This window comes from Elaeis guineensis, chromosome 14 (assembly GCF_000442705.2).
Source record: "Elaeis guineensis isolate ETL-2024a chromosome 14, EG11, whole genome shotgun sequence".
NCBI lineage: Eukaryota > Viridiplantae > Streptophyta > Magnoliopsida > Arecales > Arecaceae > Elaeis > Elaeis guineensis.
The window spans coordinates 58517099-58540809 of NC_026006.2; the positions used below are offsets into that span (position 1 = coordinate 58517099).

Genomic DNA, 23711 nt, shown 5'->3' on the forward strand with positions numbered 1-23711 from the left:
TTTTAATCTCTTTTATATTTTTGCACTGCCACTTTGCCACTCTCATAATATGTTCATTGTTCTCTAAAAATTTGTTTGGCTTCAATATTAAGGGTTCCTTACTGCACACTAACCGGCAAGAAAACTTCCTTATCTTTGCAATTTCAAATTAAATTTGACATCGGAGTGAAGTCAAAATTTGAGCAAAACTTTTGCCATATAATATCATCTTGGGAGCGACTGACATTGAAGCCATCACTATACGACCATAACAACCCCTAAACCATCGTTCTTGAGATTAATCATGATTTTCGACTGACCTTCGTTGGCTGAACAACCGACCATCCAAGCACCCTAGTAGCCCAACTATCTCAGCATCTTGATTGGCCAATTTTTCAATGGCCACATATTTTAAATCTTTTTTTTATGGTTCCTTTTGATGCATTAAATCGATCTCGAGATACGTGACATCATCATACGAGATCAAATTCTAAAGCGCCAGATATTAGTATACCAATTCATCTGTAAAATAGATTCAGATTGGTATTTTATCGAGCTTAATAAAAGATGTCTTTATTTTCTTCGAACCTCTGCTGGTAGAAATGTTCGAGTCGGGTATATATCGATCTGAACCCTTTTTTATCCTGAAATATTACAGCATCCTTATTTTATCTCGGTCTTTACCGAGGTGAGCTATGTTTATGACGGACTTGACTATTAACTTGGCTATTCTGCAAATGCCCACAGAGATTTTCTCAACCAAGCTACAACTGGCCACAATCTCATGTCCAGCTAATATGCACAGCTGTACGCCAGCTCACTTACAGGTGGCTCTCTAACCGTCTAACAGACTCTCTTAACGGTCTAATAAACTCTGGAACGACCTCATCATCCCCTCTATGAATAGAAGGTTAGAAATCCTCCATCGATAAGTCCAGCTCTCGAAAATTAAGAAAAACTCTATCAGTAGGGAGTCAAGCTAGACTCTTGACTCTTACTGAGTTCTCCTCTAGTTCTGTTCAATTTCTCTTGCTCTTTCACTCTTTTCCACCTCTATTCTCAAGGCTCGGACTGACTTAAGCATCGGAGGGTCAAAAATTGGAGGATCCCCATCTGATTTCTTGACTGATTTTGCAGATTGAAGGAGTTTTCGTCAGATCGCAAAGATTACTCCAGCCCTATCTTGCTCAAGTCGATTCACTTGACTCCAAATTTTGAGTCCTGAAGTAATAGATTGGTATTAGAAGGAGGACCTATGATTTTTTTTTTATGAGAAAAATGGTCAAAGTAAGAGCTCAGCATCCTTCTCCCTTTGCTCTAGAAGGAGTACTAGAGGCGCTACCATAACAGTCAATTACTGTTGATCCTCAGCAATTCAGCTTTCTTATCCAGTAAGTCCAAGCCCTGATGGCAGCTGCTCAATAGCTTCAAAAGAGGGAGGAGTAGCCATCGAAAGAAGCTCCTCCTCCATATGTCTTATCTCAACATAGCCCTCAACCAGCTCATCAAGACGAATACCACATTGATGAGGCTGATAGTGAATTTGCCTCCAGCACTCTGAAAGTTCAAAAAGGGGACGACCTGGAGCACAAGGTCCTAGATCTTGAAAGGTGTATGATGGAGCTCCAGAAAGGTGATCGATCACAAAATAAAGATAATTTCAATCTTCAATCTCATTTCTCTTATGAAATCTTGAGTGAACCTGTTTCGAACTGGTTCAAGATGTTCGCCATTGAGTCTTTTGATGGCTCTGCTGATCCAATGAACATATTGTGGGCTACAGGGCCCTCATGGCTTTACCAGGGGCTTCTGATGCCTTATTATGCATTGCTTTTTCTGCAACCCTTAAGAAAGTAGTGAGGATTTGATTTTCTGGACTCCCACAGGGGTCCATCTCTTCTTTTAAGCAGCTTGAAAAGTTATTTGTCACTTATTTTGGCACTAATAGACCTCATTTAAGGCATGTGGACGGTATCTTCTCTGTTCAACAGCAGAAAGGAGAAGATCTCCAGAAGTACGTGGCTCGTTTCAATACAACCATCCTAGAGATGAAAAATTTTAATGAATCAGTTGCTATATCTGCTTTGAAAAGGAGACTCCGAAGCAATCGTCTAATTTTTTTCTGAACAAAAACTTTTCGAATAATTATGATAATATTCTCGATCGGGTACATAAATATGTCCAGGCCGAGGAGGAAAAGGCTCTTTTAAGGCAGGCGAAGAAGGATAAGAATGAAAAAAAATGGCCAAAGGAGAGTGATGATCAGGCTGAAAATTCAAATCAACTCCAGAAAAATTCGAGGTCAAGGAGCCCACCTCGACGTTTTAATTCATATACCTCTCCATCTGCTCCCCAAACTCAAATTCTGATGAAAATTGAAGAAAGATATCTTCGAAGGCCTAATCCTTTGAGGACCCCATCAGAGAAAAGAAACAAATGGAAGTATTACTGCTTTCATGGAGATCATAGCCACGACATCGAGAAATACAGACAGTTGTGAGGTGAGATAGAAACACTGATACGTCAGGGTTACCTCGGTAAATATGCTAGACTGACTAAATCTGAAGAATATAGACCTTCGACAGAAAGAAATTCTGATGATCATAACTAACCAACTATCAGTGTTATTAATATAATATCCAACGTCTCGTCTGACACTGATGACCCATCCTCCAAGAGGCAGAGAACAGAAGATATTATTTCTTTTTTTGAAAATAATGTAAAGGAGATTTAAACCTCTCATAATGATGTGGTTGTCATCTTTATGATGATAGCAAAATATGATGTAAAAAGAGTTTTTGTTGATAATGAAAGTTCTGTAGATGTATTGTTTTACAATACTTTCTCTAAAATAAATCTGGCTGGACAGCTTAGGCGGATCGATACTCCCCTTATCGGATTCTCAGAAAATCTGATGGCAGCTGAAGGAGAAATTACTCGATCAGTTACAGTAGGACAAGAACTAAGGCAGTCAATAGTAAAGCTCACTTTTCTAATAGTTCGAGTCTCCTCTGCTTATAATGCCATCCTCGGTCGATCTGGTCTTAATGCTCTCAAGGCCATTGTCTCCCCTTATCATCTGTTGATACGTTTTTCGACTAAGGAAGGAGTTGGTGAAATGCATGGAGACCAAATAGCAGCCCAGCAATATTTCATGATTTCTTCTAAAATGAGCCAAAAGATGAAGACTATACCAGTAGATGTACCAGATACATTAGATGAGATCGAAAAAATTCAAGGTGAATCGATGGAAAAGTTTGAAGCCATTCCCTTGGGAGATGATCCGAAAAAAGATCCAAATCGATGTGAATCTTAAACCTGGCTTAAGAGAGAGACTAATTAAGTTTCTACGAGCTAATATTGACGTCTTTGCTTGGTCGACTTCTGATATACCTAACATCCCAGTTGAGGTGATTATTTATAAACTAAATGTAGATCCAAACTTCAAGCCGGTTCAGCAGAAGAAAAGAAGTTTCATCCTAGAAAGGCAAAAAGCCATTGATGAAGAAGTTAATAAGCTTTTAAAAGCTAGATTCATCAGGGAAGCTCATTACCAAAGTGGATAGCCAATGTTGTTATAGTCAAGAAAGTCAATGGTAAATGAAGGATATACATTGACTACAAAGATCTCAACAAAGCTTATCCGAAGGATAATTTATTTTTGTCAAAAATTGATCAATTTGTAGATGCTACTTCTGATCACAAACTCCTCAGCTTTATGGATACTTTTTTCGATTATAATCAAATCCAAATGGCCCCAGAAGATAAAGAAAATACTATCTTCACCATCGAAAGAGATTTGTATTATTGTAAAATGATGCCTTTTGATCTTAAAAATATAGGTGTTACATTCTAGTACCTCATCAATAAGATTTTCAAACAACAAATTGATCGAAACATGGAGATCTATATTGATGACATGATAGTAAAAAGTATCGAGGAGGATCGATATATTATCGATCTGTAGGAAGCATTTAGAGAACTTAGAAGGCACCAGATGAAACTGAATCCTGACAAATATGCTTTTGGAGTTGGCTCAGGTAAGTTTCTCGACTATCTTATTAATCAAAGAGGAATAAAAGCTAACCTCAAAAAGATTAGAGCTCTATTGAAAATAAAACATCCAATTTCTATTAAAGAAATCCAACAGCTCATTGGGCGAGTGACAGCCCTCAGTTGATTTATTTTTAGATCAGCAGAAAGATGCCTTTTATTCTTTAAAGTATTGAGAAATATTAAAAATTTCAGTTGGACAGAAGAATGTCAGACTGCTTTTGAAGATCTGAAGAAGTATTTTGATTCTTCATTTTTTCTTTCTAAGCCGATCGAAGGCGAAGAACTGTGCATGTATATCTCTATCTCACCTTTTGTAGTTAGCTCGATTCTTATCTGGAAAGAAAGAAGAATTCAGAGACCTATCTACTATACCAGTAAATTGTTACGGGATGTAAAGATCCGATATAAAAAGACTGAAAAAATGATATATGCTTTGATCATGACGGCCTGGAGACTCAGATCTTATTTCTAAGCTCATACTGTGGCAGTATTGACGGATTAGCTACTCAGATCGATTCTATAAAGAATTGATACCTTAGACTGGATCATCAAATGGGCCATTGAACTCAGTAAATTTGACATCTAATACCGACCTCGAACTATAGTTAAAGGCCAGGTATTAGCTAATTTTATCGTAGAATGTACTATCCCAGATGATGGGTTGATCCCAACAAGCCCTAAAAGTGATAATTTATTCTAGATTCTTCACATAGATAGAGCTTTAAATTCTCAGAAAAGTGACATCGGTTTGATTCTGGCTAGCCCTGAAGGGTTCATAACTGAGTAGGTCCTGAGGTTCAAGTTTAATATTTCTAATAATGACGCTGAATACGAAGCCCTAATGGCAGATCTCAAAATAGCAAAAAAGCTCGAGGTTAGAAAATTAAAAATTTTCACAGATTCACAGCTTTGTAGTCGGCTAAATCTGAAGTTAGTTTGAAGCTAATGACTCCACAATGGTCCGTTATCTACAGAATGTCAGAAAGCTATCCGAAAATTTTGAGAAACTTAAAGTGCTCTAAATCTCTAGATCAGAAAACATCCGGATTGACGCTCATCGCATCTCACCACTTCTGATTTTTTTGAAATAAATTAAAAAGTATTGATTGAATAGTTGGATAGACCCATTATTGAAGTATTATCCATATTTCAGGTCGGTCATGAGCCGAGTTGGATTGATCCTCTTGTGAATTACATATCTAAAGATATCTTGCCCAATGATCCGACCAAGGCCAGAAGCATTAAAAGATAAGCACCGTGGTATGTTCTCTAAGAAAGTTATTTATATAAAAAGTCTTATTCTCTTTCTCTGCTTCGATGCTTAACGCCATGTGAAGCTGACTACGCATTTCGAGAGGTGCATGAAGGTTAATATGAAAATCATCTGGAGGGCAGATCACTTGCTTATAAAATAATCTGATAAGGTTATTACTGGCCAACTATTCAAAAAGATACAACTGATCTTGTTAATAAATGTGATCAATATTAAAGGTATGCTAATATCCAATATCAATCTACTGTTGAACTTATTTCTATTACCATCTCTTGCCCTTTTGCAATTTGGAGAATAGATATACTGAGGCCTTTCCTAGTGGCAGCAGGTCAGAGAAAATTTTTGGTAGTGGTTATCGATTATTTCACAAAATGGGTAGAAGCGGAACCATTAGCCAAGTCATTGGGAAAAAGATGCAAGATTTTGTCTGAAAATCCATAATCTGCTAGTTTGGTCTACCTTGGATTGTTATCACCGATAATAGTCAGCAATTCGATAACTCCAAGTTCAAAAAATTCTGTTTCAAGTTTCATATTGATCATCGACTCACTTCTGTTGGGTATCCACAATCAAATGGTGAGGTTGAAGTAACCAATAGAACTATTTTTTATGGTTTGAAGATAAGACTCACTGATGCTAAAGGTTTGTAGGCTGAAGAGCTGCAGAGTATGCTGTGGGCATATCGAACCACACATCGGATTTCGATAAGAAAAATTTTTTTCAGGCTCACTTATGGGACTGAAGCTATGATTTTAGTGGAGATTGGTTTATTGTCTGACAGAGTCAGAAATTTTCATGAGATAACCAACTCTGACCGGTTAAGGATCGACCTAGATTTTCTTGATGAGGTAAGGGAACAAGCCCATGTCAGAATGGCGATCTATAAGCAAAGAATCATTAAGTATTATAATGCCTGGGTGAAGTCGAAGTCATTTCAAAAAGAAGACCTCATTCTAAGACAAGCTGAAGTTTCAAAGCCTACTAAGAAAGGTAAATTGGCTCCTAATTGGGAAGGGCCTTATCGAGTCACTGATGTAATTCACCTAGAGACTTATAGAATTGAGAATTTAGATAGGTCTGCTATTCTCCGCATTTGAAATTATAAAAATTTTAAAAAATATTATTAATGAAAATTCTTTAATGAACTCTTTCTTGAACATCATGTCCTCTCATGTATCTAAATTCGGTTCTCAATCCGGTAAAGCCCCGTAGGGCATGACGTCTTAATCTGGATTCTAGTTCGGTAAAGCCCCATAGGGCATAATATCTTAATTCAGATTTCAATCCGATAAAGTTCCATAGGGCACGATATGTTAATCTGGATTTTAGTCTGATAAAGCTCCATAGGGCACCATATTTTAATCCAAATTTCAGTCCGATAATGTCCTATAGAGCACGATGTCTTAATCTAGATTTCAATCTGATAGAGCCCCATAGGGCGCCATATTTTAATCCGAATTTCAATCCAATAAAATTTCGTAGGGCATGATACATTAATCCAAATTCCAATCCAATAGAGCCCCATAGGGCACAATATCTTAATCTAGATTTCAATCCGGTAAAGCCTCATAGGACACGATATGTTAATCCAGATTTCAATCCGATAGAGCCCCATAGGATAGGATGTCTTAATCTAGATTCTAATCTGGTAAAATCCCGTAGGGCACGATACGTCAATCCGGATTCTAGTCCGGTAAGGACCCTAAAGGCATATGTATTTCTCCATGTTCCTCCAAATCTTGGTGCGAAAAAGTCTCAAGAGGACTTTATTCCCCCATCGATCAATGACTTATGCCAGATACAAAATCAGAGGAGTTTTATATCGATTTCTTACCAAGGTTACACTGATATCTAGAGCAAGATTATCTTTGGGTTCTCTTGAAAACTCCAACTTTCGGATCGAATTTTAAGGCTTGATCCATCTGCGGTCATGCAAATGAAGGTATATCTAGTCTGTTTTCAATTCTGTTGAATTAGTTAATTAGTTTTCGATTCTGTCGAGTTATAAAGATATATATGATTATTTCATCTTGGTGAGCGATAAGGTTTGTTAGATTATATGACTCAGATATGCTTGAAAAAATATTCTATGTATTGATATTTAAAGAAATTATAAAGATAAGAACCCATATCGGATTTACATATTTCAAAAAAGGAGGAACAAAAAGACTTGTATCAGGTCGGTATATCTCGAGAAGTGTCAGCAATGGCAGGTTCTGTAGCTAGGGCAGGATCTGATTTCCTACCGACCTCGAGGTCTTCAGTCTTTGTCGAGGGTACCACAGATTTGGGCTTCACAGTGATGGCTTCTGTTGCATTTACCTCGGTTGTTGGCCGACCCAATTCCTTTACTGACCTCTTTGTCGCTTTGGGGGATGATTCAAGATCCCTCTTCATGCCCATCTCGATGGCCACCTTTTGAATGACATTGGTGATGTCCACCTTGGGATATAGCTTCTTGATCAAATTACGGCATTGGCTGAAGTCGTAGTCATACGCACCCTCGGAGCTCTCGGACACTTCACCTTGAACTCCTCGGAAGCCTTGTACAGTTTCACTGCCTTTGCCGCCTTATCCTGTTCCTTTTTTATTTGTCTCTTCAAAGCCTCAATGGCCTTCTCATGGGCTTCATTGATTTTTTTCGCCTCTTTAAGCCTCGACTGCAGTTCTTTATTTTTTTCAGCAACAGTGTGCAGGTCAAAGATCTTCTTCTCCTGCTCGTTTATTTTTTGCTGAAGGTCCAACAAGTTCTAGTTCTTTTCCTTCAAAGCCTTCAGCTTTTCTTCGAGTTGGTGTTTGAGTCCGATGGCAAGTTTGGACTCCTTCTTCTCCACTTGAAAAATGATTAAATTGACGTCCATGGCCTCTTTATTTTTCAGCAGATAGGCCATGTTCTCATACATGACTTTAAAATCTACAGCAACCTATAGGACAAAAAATTCAGATCGATCATACACCAAAGTTAGAAAAAAAAGAAAGAAGTACTTACATGCATGAGATGTTCAAACCCATGGTTGGCGATCTCCTCGGATTTATTCTTCCGACATGCCTCTACGATCGGTATGACGGATTCGAGGAGATCTCGGCCTAATCGAGATCGCTCTAGGAGTGACATCCTTGTGACGGCATCTCCTTCGATCGAACTTGACGGTGCCCTAAAAAATGTGGACGATTTTTGCTTGGACTCTTTGGAGGGTGGTACAGGCCGAGCGCTATTGTTCTTGATCCTCACTATGGCAGGTTGGCGAGGCGGCTCCAATGATAATGCCCGGAGAGGGTTCTGCGGTCTCCGAAAAGCTTCACTTCTCTCCAAGGTGATCGGGGAAGGAGTTGTTGAGGATGATCGAGACAACACCGAGGTAGAAAGATGGTTTGAACTTTTAACTCATTTTGGCACGAGAGCAGTAGCGGACGATTTCGGTTGATCCTTCCTCTTCCTCTCCTCCACCTTTGTTGGGTTGAATCTTATTTCTGCATTAGATATATATTTTAGAATGTTGAAGACAAAAGAAAAAATAAAAATAAAAACAGTTTGATCTTATCCTGAGGAGAATACAGACTGATTTTAGCATCATAAACGTCTGATCGTTTATCAAATTGGAAAGCTTGGATATTCTGGTGGTGATTCGGATTGAGTGAGCCACCTCATCTCTGAAGAGAATTTCATCATAAGAATTATGTTTGATGTTCGGACACCCCCATGAAGTCCTAAAATTCCATGGGATGGGAGTCCGGACCAAGAAAAAATGGCCTTTCTAGCCATGAATGAAAGAAGGTAGGTTGGGTCCAAATTTACAACCCTTCTGAGGTGAGAAGTACCATCAGCTCTTCTCACTCAGATGTCTTTTTAAGAGGACTAGAGATCTAAATAAGAAGATCTTAAAGTCTGTATGAAGGAAATCGCACATGATGATGAACACTATGATCATTCTAATAGCATTTGGAGTTATTTGAGTGGGGTGGATTCTATAGAAATCAAAGACATTACAAAAAAAAGATGCAAAGAAAATCGTAGGCCAGATCGAAGAGATTCATCATAGAAGGCTACACTGCCCTTAAGAGGTTCAGACAAATCAAGCCTGTTGGATAAGTTTTCTAAGGGAAGATAGTTAGAATACATCTAAAGTAAAGCCATCAATTTCTAATGTACCTAATGGTTTAGTAGATTTTTGAAGATTAAGATTGGTTGAGTGAAGGCAGCAGGAATGTCGAAGGAGGACCTGTTACGGTGTGTTACACAAAGAAGTTTTAGTAGTTAAGTTATCGGTAGTTCCTTTCAGCTGTAGGCCTTTTAGTAGAATAGTTTTCAGAGCTAAGACAGTGAGAGGCCAGCCAGCTAGAGTAGAATGCCTGGACCTTCCCGATCCGGTACTAATATTTCGTATTTAGTGGGTATGTCATATTTATCTCTAAGTGCTATGAGGTTCTCCTCGGTCAAGATAGATCCTTCTGTCTTTAGACCAAGGTAGTCCATGAGACTACGCATGGAAGATTCTATGATGTGATTTAAACTTTCCTCGCCTAACATGTCGGTCTCAAGGTCTTGAGATGCGTTTCCTAGCTCTATGGCCAATAAAGGCTGGGTCGACCTAATCTGTGGCTCATCTAGGATCTCCTTCCCTTTCTTAGTTCTGTGGGATATGTTTCTCGAAAAAAAAATACAAAGAAAAAATAAGAAGACTCAAAAGAAGGAGGCTACCCTACGGTTGAAAAAGAGTGAGCGAGGGAGGACTAGTACCTAAAAGAGATTGATGAAATTCTCCAAGAGATGAAATGGACTCCTCCTCTCTCACTCCGATGAGGCTCCTCACGGTCTCTGGTGATCGTTCAACATCGAGAAGCTTCTGAAAATATTTCAACAGTACCTCCACAAGACAACGGGAAAAATGAACAGTGATTGAGAGATAAAAAACCTTTATAGGCGGACCGACGGTCAAGATTAATTGGTTCCCTTGCCGATTTGTGCCACTTGGCGTCAATCTAATACTCGATCAGATGGCGGTTAGGCGTACCTCCTTTCAGATCCTGTCACATCGGACCGATCCATACCCAAGCTGACAAGCCAATCGGGCATTGACATTTGCCGCGCTCTTATTTGATATTTTCAAATCACTCGTCCAAGCAATGATGAGGAAAGATATGGCAGATTATTTTCTAAAAGGTCAAGTGCCTTCGTTTTCAACCAAACAATTAATTTTTGTACTCTCGAGGTGCGACGTATTTACTCCAGACGACAGCAACATCAGTCCGAAAAATTTTGAGATAAAATACAGAGATAAGATCTCCTAGTCGACAAAAAATTGATCTAAAAGTCAAATGCGGGGATAAGATCTTTTGACCGGTGAAAATCGGATCAAAAATTTAAACATAGAGATAAGATCTTCTAGTCGGTAAAAAATCAATCTAAAAGTCAAATACGGGGATAAGATCTCCTAGTCGGTAAAAATCAGATCAAAAATTCAAGTATAGAGATAAGATCTCCTAGTCGATAAAAAATCGGATCAAAATTTAAATACGGAGATAAGATCTACTGATCGATGAAAATTGAATAAAAAATTTAAGATCAGAGATAAGATCACTTGGTCAGTCAACGATCAAAATAAGGCAAACACGGAGAGATCTTCTGAACGGTAAATATTCAAACCAGAAAATGTTAATTTGGAAATAAGACATTCCAGCTAGTGAAATTCAACTTTTATGATGAATACTTTCCAAATTGATGAAAACTCTATGAAGATATTTTTACTTCCTAGTCTGATCAGAAAATTATCATCTCGGATATAGAAAGTTGGGAGCAAAGTGTTGATGCATTAAACTGGCCTCAAGACACGTGGCATCATCATACGAGATCAAATTCTAAAGTGCCAGATATCAGCATACCAATTCACCTATAAAGTGGATTCAGATCGGTATTTTATCAAGCTTAATAAAAGATGCCCTTATATTCTCCGGACCTTTGCTGGCAGGAATGTTCAAGTCAGGTATATACCGACTTGAGCCCTTTTTTATCCTGGAATGTTATAGCATCCTTATTTCATCCCGATTTTCTACTGAGGTGAGCTATTTTTATGACGGACTTGACTATTAACCTGGCTATTCTGCAAACGTCCACAGCGATTTTCTCAACCAAGCCACAGCTGGCCACGATCTCATATCCAGCTCATATGTATAGCTATACGCCAGCTTATTTACAGGTATCTCTTTAACTGCCTAACAGACTCTCTTAACGGTCTAACAAACTCTGGAACGGTCTCATCATCTCCTCTATAAATAGAGGGTCAGGGATCCTCTATCAGTAAGTCCAGCTCTCAGAAACTAGGAGAATTCTATCAACAGGAAGTCAAGCTAGACTTTTAGCTCTTACTGAGTTTTTCTCTAATTCTGTTCAATTTTTCTTGCTCTTCCACTCTTTTGCACCTCTGTTCTCAAGGTTCGAATTGACTTAAGCATCGGAGGATCAAAAATTGGAGGATACCCATCCGGTTTCTTGACTGATTTTGTAGATTGAAAGAGTCTTCATCAGATCGCAAAGATTACTTCAGCCCTATTTCGCTCAAGTCGATTCATTCTATTTTTCGAGCCCAGAAGCAAAACTTCCTAAAAATCTAGAACTAAATAATTGTATTTCAGGTGTGTCTCCCTCCTTTTTATCACTTCTCTTTATCAAAAATGATTTCCAAGTTCCATTGTTTATTGACATTTGTGAACTTATACACCATGTATCGCGCAATATTTAGGTCTGTACAATCTAGGCTCCAATAAGGTTTTTTTTCTCCCTCTTTTGGTTATTGGGTAGGAGATGGGAGTTGTTCTTATGTGAAAGAGTTAGCTGTCTCTAGGAGCCACATCTACCTTCATCATCTCAGCCTCAGGCTTCACATCATAATCAACTCACAGTCGAGTCAAGTCAGAAAACACCATTCAGGAAACATTCTTCCATCTTTATCATAGGGAACAAGAAAAGAAATCACCGGTCTGTCTCAAAGCAAGAAAAGAACAAGATGAGTCCCACTCCCAGCCATACTTGCACATCTATTCCATGCGTCAGGGTGGTGCTATCCTTTGATGTGAGGAGCAAGTTAACGTATGTTATTCTTAGGTTCTTTTTACTCTTTCCATCTACAATTTTGGTGGCAGCACCAGATACACACGACTGGAATATCATAAGATGGGTGAATAACCCATGCAGTGATGTTATCTAGAGACAGCTTATGACCACATTGTCCTCCCAAGCCTCCGTACTCTAGGAGGAAAATTAGTCACTCGGGACATTTCTGAGCAATTTCTCCATCATATGTGAGATTTTTTTTTCTTTGCCGAACTAGGATTCCCACAAAATAAAGCACCATTTGAGATGACAGCACCAGGGACCAATCTTTTGATCTGATTTAATAAGATCCAATTAGTCCGTTGATTTGGTCAAGGGATTGATGAGTTTATCCTGATAGCTTCCTCCCACTCGTTGGAAAGGTGGGGAAGAAGTCCAAATAATTCATAACAAAATCCAAAAACAGCAAAACCCTAATGAACCATCCAAAGTAAATGTCACCGTTGTTATCGCGCATATTGCAACTAAGAACATACATACGGAGGCTACGGCAACTACTATCCGGAAAATTTTGACCACAGGGAGGAGTAACCCTGTTTCACCAAAAAGGTTTGTGGAATTCTGCTTCATCTTAAAATGAACTCTTTCCACCTTCACCTTCGCATGAATGAATCCGTTCATGGAAGCAGCTATCACTTCCTCCCCTTTATTCGCAACTTCCTGCCTTCTAATCCCTGCCCTGGGTACCAGAATTACTTCAACCCGAGGAACCATCTTATGAAACAAACGAAGTACTTTTCTAAACGTTTTAAAAGCATTACTTCTCTTCACTTGGAGAGGGAGTAAAAACCATCTTCCCTCCTTACCCTTTATTTAAAAAAAAAAAAAAAAGAAATCAAACAAATATAAAAAAAGAAAGAGCACATATCAAGCTCCAGTCTTATGTCCAATACGACTCCTGAAGCTGATGACTAGTTTTACCCAAACAAATGCGGTCCGATCTGGTTGTATGGTGATAATAACTCATACATCACAGACTTCAGGGAAGCAGAGCATGAGCTGAACTAATCCATTCATTCAGTGTAACAAATTAGATCAGAGTTCCTTATTTTCAGAAAAGTAAATTATACATAGCAAATATTTAAAAGTATTCAACAACAGATCACAAGCAAAATAACATGGAACAAGATCTAACATTCGGTTTGTTGTACCAAAGAACAAACAGCAGCAAAATTTAAATATACACAAGTAGAGCAGTTGGACTTGAGAGGCAGTGAAAGAAGGCAACGAAATCAAAGGGCAATGGAAGTGGCCGGCACGTCATCGAAATCCCACAGCATCCCCACACTCGTAGGCACTGCCGCTTGCTGATTGCATGGGATCGAAGCCGCCTCCGACACCGCCACCGCCACAGCCACATCCTCCTCCGGCGCCGCCGGCTGCGCCACCGCTCCACCCTCCATGTACGGGATCTCGAAGAAGTTCATGTACGTCTCGTAGGCCATCAGCTCCTCCGACAGCCTCTTCACCTCGCCGGCGGCGGCGCCGCCATCGCCACCGTTCGCAACAGCAGGAGCAGGGAACGATTCCACCGTTTCCATCTTCGGAGCAGCGAATGGACGGCCGTGAGGAACGGAGGGAGGGAAAGAAGGGATGGGGCCGCGTGGGTAGTAGTGCGGGTGATAGGGCTGCGATGGGGGTTTAGGGGGCTCGGGAGGGGGGTCTTCGTTGGGGAAGTTGACCTTGGCCTTCTTGCCACGGATGCGGCGGGCCTCGCGGTCGTAGGCGCGGGCGGCCTCCTCGGCGGTGTTGAAGGTGCCGAGCCAAACGCGGACGCCCTTCATGGGGTCCCGGATCTCGGCCGCCCACTTCCCCCACGGCCTCTGCCGGATACCTCTATAAAGATTCTTCCTTTCCCTCTTCCTCTTCCCTGTAGCGTAACAAAAGAACCAAAACTCTTTATATACAAAAAGAAAGAACAAGAACCAAGTAAGAAATCGAGTACGAGCAATAGTAGGAGTACCTTTCTCCGGGGGAGGGGGCTGGGAGACGGGCTCGGGAGTCTTGGGGAAGAAAGAGGAGGCGGCATCAGGCCAGAGGTTGGAGGCGCAGAGGTGGTGGTTGGAGCTGCTGGTTTCCCGACGAGGGATGAAGTCGGAGATGATGGCACCTCCGCACATGACTGCTGCTAGCTTTCAACGAGAGCTTTCCTTTTTTAGTTCAGGAAAGAAGTGGAATGGGTGAGGAGTTGGAACAAGAAATGGAACACAGGAAAGGATGGCGGCAAGAAGGGGAAGAAGAGGGGTTTTTTGTGGGTTTAAGAAGAAGGGAGGAATGGCGGTGACGGGGATTTGAGTCGGCGAGTGGGGTTTATATAGAGCGTGTGATTCTTCTTTTGTATTATTTTTGAGGAGCTTCTGGGTGGAAGGCTTCCAGCGTTTCTTACGATGGATTCGGTTGTCGCGCGCTGGTCCACTGCTCGGGAGTTGCGCGGGGCCCAGAGCAGCCGCAAATCTAGTTTATCCAGAAGGGGTTCCTCCAGAATCGACCCTGGTTTCTTGTCATAACTATAACGTTCAGTGGTGCGCGAAGCTGAGAGCATATATATATATATATATATATATATATATATATATAGAGAGAGAGAGAGAGAGAGAGAGAGAGAGAAAATTAAAAATTAAAACTAGCCTATGGTACTTAATAGGTGCCTACATTGATGCTTGATCTTCTTATTACCTTCCATTAAGATTGTAGAGAACTTGTGATGCCACCATAGTGGAGTTGATTGTATTAATTAATGCCAGGCCATTAGATTCATATAAGGATGCGCAAATACGATACTTTAAAATTTTAATGGTGTGAATTAGAAGTAATTTATATTTGACATATGTTTATACAAATCTAACAACTTGATTACGTACGACAAGTTTGATGGATATTGGACCCAACCCATTGTGGTAGTAAGTATTATAATCTGGTTATCAGGGCATTCATTTGTAAATAAAGAATTAGGATTAAGTGGTAATACAGCATAAACCTGTGTAGCTCTAATACAGCATTGCTAATGTTTGGAAATAGATGGGCATATTGCAAATATGAGACATGGCATGGGCAATTTCGCTGGGCACTTCTAATGAGGAGGCAACAGCCTTCTCCAAGCTGTAAGCACGACTTTTGAGTCGGCTGTCCATTAGACCGGACGGTAAAATTCGAAATTTTCGTGCGTCTTCTTTTGTTGACGGACACCAGGACCCATTCACTCCCCGCTCTCAAGAAGAGCCACGTACAGGTTGAACTTGCTCTTATCGTGCTCTAAGGTTCACCACACACGTCATCCAGCTAATCCAGGGCGGTCAGAGCGAGAAAGCAGCACATCTCTTATAAAATAATTTGGAGCCTTGAGACCGAGGGTGGGGAACATGGTATTTTTGGCCGCGGATTTAACATGAGAAAAGGACAAAATAGACGGCCTCCGGGAATTGCATGGGTGGCCACCAGAATCAAAATATATAACATTTTTTCTCTCTTTGGTAAAAAGAGAAGAACTTTTCTTGGTGGAAAAAAGGGACCACAACTTTAACTAACCTTATTGACCCACATCTCTAGGATGGGAACGCTAGCGGCCTGCTGACCTAACGCTAACAAATGGGTTGGCCATTTTCGGGTCCACTTTTTATCTTTAGATCCGACCCTCGTAAGCTTTAGGTTTGATATTTGCATATTTAGTCAACGAGACTTTTACTTATCGGCGTCCCCTCCCATCATTGGCCAATGGTTGTATCTTTTGCATGAAAAAATTCATCTACTCTCGCATGAATCTACCCTTAGATGCCGTGATAACTATTTTACGATTTATATGGACATGATTCAAAGAGCTTAAAATCTTTGGATCTACGTGTGACACGATTCAAAAGAATTAAGTATTCTTTTGTAAAAGACAATCCAATTCTATCATCATTTTAGTTTGAAAAAAATCATCGATATATGTCTAAAATATGATATTACGATGATGTTTGAGAAAATAACTATATAGTTAGGGTACGTTTAATCCATGGATTCATCACTTGCTGATACGCAGAAGTCAGACAAAGCACCGTGGAGATATATTATCTGGCTTCAAATCGAAGCATATTCATAAATCTTAATTTCAAAAATAGAATAATATATAAGGTAAATTGGGTATGGGTTGGATCCTATTTGACCCGATCCACTGGGACCAACAGATCAAATCTCAAATGCATGATTTATAATCATATATTTTTTTACTATAAGCATGCTATCAATAATGATAGGAATGGATTTGCCTCAAAAACTTTGAAACGTCGCATGCAAGGGTTCTCCAACAACCTCATTTTTTATTTGCCTTCTTCGAGAACAAGTTGCTTCCACTTCCATAATGAGGAAACTACATTAAATGAGGAACAGAGACCAGGACGTCAGCTCATTAGTACACATGCAATGGGGATTTCTCGTACAAATAGTTGAATGGACTCGATCTTATGCGTACTATCTTGAGTGCATTCCTAAACGTTGACCATACTTTGGGTAGGTTACAAGGAAAGAGAGGCTGGGCAAGATGAACTCTGTCTTTATCAACATCATAGTTGATTTTTATTTTTAGATTATATTTTTGTTACACATTGTTCCACAAGACAACACATTTGTAATTAGATGGTCTTCCTTTAATTTAAATTGGGTCAAACTTCATTTAGATCATGTCACCATGTTAACATGGACCCGCTAAATTGAGAGTTGTTGCGGCCAATCGCCTCGTCGTCCGATCACCGGAGAGCATGCACCTGCAAAACGAAGTCCGCACTGTCAAGTCAGAGAGGTGACTGGGCAACAGTGAAATGTAGACAGAGAGCTCTGAGAGAGTGAGAGAGAGAGAGGAGCGAGCCTGCATTTTTTGGGAGAGACGGAGCGGATCGATCCCCTGCACTGTTGCCTTCCCCGGTTTATATAGTGGAGCACGGTATGGCGCCGTCATTAATGGCGCGGACAAGTGAGGAACTGTCAACTCACTGTGGACTGTCAGGGTCGCCGTGAAAATGTCATGTCGCCGTGTGGCTGTCCAATCACCAGGGTTGACAATGCCCTTGGCGGGACAATGCCCCTAGGTAACCGCGCCGCATGTCCGTGTCAGAGCTGACAAGGTCTGGCGGCTGTACGGCGGTTGGAGGAGCCGACCGACCCAAAGTCGGTAGCCAGCTGAGTGGTGTCGGCCCCCCCCGTGGGTCGGCGAGCCTTCCGTGAGTCGGCCATCGGACCTCAGGGTTCAGTCGGTCGGGGAAAGGTGCGCCCGACGTATCCTCAGTCTGTCGTGAGCCGATAATTAGCCGGTGATGGCATCCGTCAGTCGGTCGCCTCGACCGACGATCGGTCGGTCTGTCGGCCAGTCGGAGTCGGTCGGGCCGCCAGTCGGTCGGTCGGGCCGTTAGTCGGTCGGGCCGCCAGTCGGTCGGGTCATTAGTCGGTCGGGCCGCCAGTCGGTCGGGCCGTCAGTCGGTCGGTCGGGCCGTTAGTCGGTCGGGCCGCCAGTCGGTCGGGCCGTAAGTCGGTCGGTCGGGCCGCCAGTCGGTCGGTCGGCGGGTATCCCCCAACAGTTGCCCCCCTCCACTCCTAAGTCGGGTGGAGAGCTGGCCAATGCTTTCATTCGGGCAGCAATCCCAGACGACTGGGAGTGGATTTGTCGCATGCGTAGATCCGACCGTACCGCCGGCTGCTCCGATGTCAGACGCCTCATAAATGCCGAGCGATCCGGACGTCTAGTCGGTGTCAGAAGTTACGTCGGCGTCAGGTGCCAGACGTCGCGTCTTATCGTCGTCAGACATTACGTCGGTGTCAGACGATCGGGCGCCGGACGATACGGCGTCAGACGACCGGATATTCGGCGCCGATCGCGGGAGTGTGGGCCGCTGTCAGGCATCCCATCGGGAACGCGAATCGGTGCGGGCGCATAAATACGAAGCCGCGCCCCGCGTGCCGCGTGTCGAGGGTAGTTGGCCGGCGCCCCCCGCATTTAATGTGGGCGGCGCGGCCGTCCCGGGACGGGGCGCGCCGAATCCTCCGCCAACCGGCGGGCGCTACGCGTCATGCATCTGCGGGTCTTCGGTCGGCGCGGAAGCATCTCGGCCGTCGGTCGGCCCTATATATATAGGACCTTCCGGACCCATGACCCACATTTGCCATTTCGCTGGGGAAACTTTGTCCGGGCGATTTCTCAGTCGTCGCGGGCAGAGCTCTCTTGCTTCCGGAGGGATCCATCTGGTTCGTGGTCCCATCTTCTTCTTCTTCCTCTTCTTCTCTTTCTTCTTCTTCTTCATTCGGTTCTGGTGCAATGACCAGGAAACGACTCAGGGAGCTCGGTCGGGGAACCCGACCGACGACTCTCGATCGGCTCCGGAAGATGAGGCCTCCTCGCTTTCGGGGCCGAATGTCGATCGGCTTCGGGAGCAATATCGCATCCCGGAGCAGTTTCGGCTCTCCGCTCCAGGGGTCGGCGGTCGGGTTAACAGCCCTCCGCCCGGCGATCTGGCGCTGTATGTCGAAGACCTTCGCGCGGGTCTTCGGCTTCCAATTCCGGAGTTTGTCCGGAATTTATTAGATTATTACGGACTCTGTCCGGCGCAACTGGCGCCGAACTCTGTCCGTCTGATCATCTCCTTCGCGTTGTTGTGTCAGCTCTTGCCGACCAACCCTCGCGTTTCACTCTTCCGGGCATTCTTTGTGCTCCGACCCCACCCTAAAGCCCGAGGGTGGTGGCTCTTCAACCCCCGGAAGGGTCTTGCCTTCATCACCGATCTTCCATCATCCATTCATGGGTGGAAGAACCAATTCTTTTTTGTTTCTTCCTCATCTCCTTGGGGCTTCCCTTCCCGCTGGGGTGTGCCCCGGACCGAGGCCAACGACAACAGCCGGGTGGAGGCGGACGACCGGGAGGACTTCCACCGACTGAAAGACATGTCGGTCCCGAAGCAGAGGGAGCTTGTTACCGAACAAGCTCTCTATGATGCCGGCTTGAGTCTGGTCCCCCGAATAGGTATCGCCCGATCCCCGGTCTTTCTTTTCATTCGGCTCTTGGTCCGGTCTTTAACATTTTTGTCGGTATTGCAGGGACACCTCCAAGGATGCGGCCGACAGACGCCGAGATTCGGCGGTTCGCCACAAGGAAGAGGCCAGCATCGGGGGCCGGCCCTTCGCGCCCTCCGAAGAAACCTGCTCCAGCTCCGCCGACGTCGAGGCGTCGGCGACCGACCAGTCGGAGCCCGTAATAGCCCTCGCAGCTCTGACGGTCCGCACTGAGGAGAGGCCGGCCGAGGAGGCAGCCGAGGGAACATCGGCGGCTTCGCCGGTGCGGGTGGAGCCGGATGACGTTCGGGAAACCGAACATCGTCCGACGGCGTCCGTTGACGCAACGGGGGGCGCTGGGTCGAACTCAAGCGTCCCCTCGCTGCCGGTCCCGTCGATCGGGGCAGCCGATCGGGGGAAAGCCCCGATGGAGCCCGCGGAGGAGGATAGATCGGGGAGCCGCTCAGTGCCTCCCAACGCACATTACCCCGAGGGTGCATCGGCGTTGGCCGACCACAACCTTGCGAGGAGGTTGTGCCAGGGGATCCTCCTCCCAGCCGACGTAGAGTCGCTGAGGTCTCGGCAGGTGACCGAGATGCTGTCGCGGTTCTACCCGACCATGGTGGAGGTAAGCTTCGCATCATCTTCTCTTTCCCTTAGAAAATTTTCCGTGCTATGTGATCCTGACGAAGCTTTTTCCATCGACAGCTGATCTTCACGATGTCAGAACTGGAGGCCGGGTACCGAAGGTTCGGCAACGTCCGGGCAGCCTTCAAGGAGAGGTCGGCGGCGGTCGAAGCCGAGAGGGCGATGCTGGCCGACCAGCCGCTTCAACAATCGGCCGACCGGGAGGCCAAGCTAGTTGACGAGGTCTCCCGGCTTGGGTCCGAACTTCGGTCGGCCAAGAAGGAGGCCAGACATAAGGGTCGGGCCGTGCATCGTCTTCGACGCGAACGGGACGGCGCCACCGCCGAACTCCAAGGGGAACGCGAGCAACTTCGGGTCAGCCTGGAGAACCTCGCCGAAGCCGAAGAGGAACTATCCATCGCCCAGATCGACGTCGAAATGGCGAAGGTTGAGGCGGAGTCGGCGAGGGAGTCGCTCGCCCGTGCGGAGGACGAGGCAAGGTCGGCGAAAGAGTCGGCCGATCGGGCGGTGAAAGACTTCCGGGCTTCCGACCAATATCGGGAGGAGATGCTCGAGTCGGGCTTCGCCTCATACCGGGTCGGGTTCGAGGACGGTCGGGACGCCGTCCATGCCTTGTACCCGGAGCTGGACGTCAGCCGCGTCGTCCCGCCGTTAGCCGAGGAGGAAGGAGCCGAAGGGGAAGGAACCGAGGAGATGGCCGACCAGCCGTCGGGAGGCATCGTCGTGGCGGAGGAAGCCGTCCCGGAGCAGGCGCCGACCGATATCCCCTCGCCGACCGAAGCCCCTCCTTCAGCCGCGACCCAACGCCGCTTATGGCCGACACGCCGATCATCCCCGATCCTCCGTCGGTCGAAGAGATCGACTAGGACAGATGAGCGGGCCCTGCCGACTATCTCTGTTTTTCTGTTTTTTGTTTTCCTTTTTTCCTGAAGTACTTGTAATCGGGCTTCGACCCGACTTTGTAATCCTCCTTCAGTTTTGAATGAAATTATTTCACTTTCTCCTTTTGTTTGTAATGTCGCATATGTCTGTAATGTTGCATGCCCATGTGAGTCGCTAACTTAAAATAAGTCACTAACTGCCATAGGTCGGTTAGGACGTCGGGCAACTTATGCCGACCCGAAGGTAAGGTGGATTCGCCCTTAGATCGGCTTCCGGTAGTCAAAGCTGATCATCGGGAGCCACGAAGGTAGAGTAAGTCCCGATTTCAGATCGGACTTTGATGGCCGAGATCTGACCGGCCGTGATTACGGTTCGGTAGTCGGGATCCGACCGACCGTGATTACGGTTTGCAGTTGGGTCCTCTGACTTGAAGTCGTCCGGCGCATTTAGTCGGGGAGCGATGATAAGTCGGGCCCTGATACCCTGGTGTGGGTACACCTCCGCGTCTCGTGATATACGGTGATAAGCCGCATATCCTCCGGCCGACTGTAGCTCGATCGGCAAGTCGTAGATGCGACTGAGGTCGCGTCGTGTGATAGATGGTGGTAAGCCGAATATCCTTCGACCGGCCGTGGCTCGATGGGAGTCGCGACGTCGGTCGCGTAGGCATTTCGCCTTTTCTTAGTCGGGGCCCGATCGGCGCGCTAGCCGACGGTCTGGCCCGAGAGTTCGACCGTAGAAGGAGTATTAACTCCCGTCCATAAGGGTCCATCGGCCCTTGTGAGGGTCCGACGCATCGTCGAAGGAGCGTCAACTCCCGTTATTGTAGATGCATCGGTCCTGATAAGGGTCCGATGTGTCGTCGAAAGTCGAAGGAGTGTCGACTCCCGTCATTGTAGATGCATCGGTCCTGGTAAGGGTCCGATGTGTCGTCGAAAGTCGAAGGAGTGTCGACTTCCGTCATTGTAGATGCATCGGTCCTGGTAAGAATCTGATGTGTCGTCGAAAGTCGAAGGAGTGTCGACTCCCGTCATTGTAGATGCATCGGTCCTGGTAAGGGTCCGATGTGTCGTCGAAAGTCGAAGGAGTGCTACTCCCGTTGATATGAATACATCGGTCCTGGTAAGGGTCCGATTCATCATTGATTGTCGAAGGAGTGTCAACTCCCGTTCTTGTAGATGCGTCGGTTTTAGGTGGATGCTAGGTCCACGTCAATACGTTGGGGCTTTGGCGAGCGCCGATCGTTAGTCGAAGAGTTGAGACTCCGAGATTTCAAACCGACTTTGTATTCCGACTACCGAATTACAAAATTCACTGGCAATACAGCTTCAAGTTGTCGGCGTTCCAAGTTCGGGGAATGGGTTTCCCCTCAAGGGTCTCCAGTCGATAGGCTCTCGGCCCGAAGGTGTCTGCAACCTTGTAGGGTCCTTCCCAGTTTGGAGCCAACTTCCCCTGATCCAAGGGCTTCGAGACCTCCGCCTTCCTCAAGACCAAGTCACCAGGCCTGAAGAGCTTTGGTCTGACCTTAGCGTTGTAATACCGGACGACCCTTTGTCGGTATGAAGCCATTCGGATTTGAGCCTTGTCTCGTAGTTCGGGGAGGAGGTCCAGGTCGGCCCTCTGACCCTCGGAGTTGTCCGGCTCTTGATACCGCTCGACCCTTGAAGATGGCAGGCCAATCTCGAGCGGGATCATAGCCTCTGTCCCGTAGGCCAAGCTGAACGGCGACTCCCCGGTCGGGATGCGGGGGTCGTTCGGTAAGCCCACAGAACGGAGCCCAGCTCATCGACCCAGAGACCTTGGGCTTCGTTTAGTCGGGTCTTGAGTCCGTGGAGCAAGGTTCGGTTGGTCACCTCGACCTCGCCGTTGGACTGAGGGTGCCCGACCGAAGTCAATCGGTGCCGGATGTGGAACCTGGCGCAGAAGTCTTTGAAGTCTTGGTTGTCAAATTGCCGTCCGTTGTCGGTGATGATGGTGTGCGGCAATCCGAACCTGAAGATGATGGACTTTTGGATGAAGTCCTCCATCTTCCGCTCGGTGATCTGTGCCAAGGGCTCGGCCTCAACCCACTTCGTGAAGTAGTCGATGGCGACAACGATGAACTTCCTCTGGCCCGACGCTGGTGGGAACGGACCGAGAATGTCGACTCCCTACTGGGCGAAGGGCCACGGAGCGACAATGGGAGCGATTTGGCTGGCCGGTTGGTGTTGAATATTGGCATACTTTTGGCATGGCTCGCACCTCCGGACCAACTCTGCCGCATCCTTCTTCATGGTTGGCCAGTAGTAGCCTTGTCGCAGGACCTTGAAGGCTAGGGACTTGCCCCCCAAGTGGTTCCCGCAAATTCTTTCGTGAACCTCTCGGAGAGCGTAGTCGGCATCGGTCGGCCCCAAACACCTGAGCAGGGGAAGGGAGAACGACCTTTTGTAGAGTCGGCCGTCCATGATGACATATTGCGAGGCCGACCATCGGAGTCGCTTGGCCTCCGCGGATCTTCGGGACTGATCCCGTCGGTCAGGTACCGGACGATCGGGTCCATCCAACTTGGTTCGGACGTTAACTATTGTACTTCTTCGACCCGACCGATGCTCGGCTGCTGGAGGTTCTCCACAAACGTCCGACCCAAAGAGTCGTAGGCTGACGTTGCCAATCTGGAGAGTGCGTCGGCACGGGCGTTCTCCGACCTAGGGATGTGGGAAATTTTGAAATACTCGAGACGGGCCACGAGGTCCTTCACTTTCTGAAGGTACTTGA

The 23711-nt window shown here is 45.3% G+C and overlaps 1 protein-coding gene across 1 annotated transcript; it reads right to left on the reverse strand.

Moving 5' to 3' along the window:
- Nucleotides 1-13432: 13432 nt before the first annotated feature.
- LOC140853814 (ethylene-responsive transcription factor ERF071-like) lies at nt 13433-14700 on the reverse strand. The gene is made up of 2 exons (XM_073248838.1): nt 14380-14700; nt 13433-14286 (listed from the first exon to the last, which is right to left on the reverse strand). Exons 1-2 carry the CDS (start codon nt 14534-14536, stop codon nt 13649-13651), a joined length of 795 nt encoding a protein of 264 aa, XP_073104939.1. The 5' UTR covers nt 14537-14700; the 3' UTR covers nt 13433-13648.
- Nucleotides 14701-23711: the final 9011 nt, after the last annotated feature.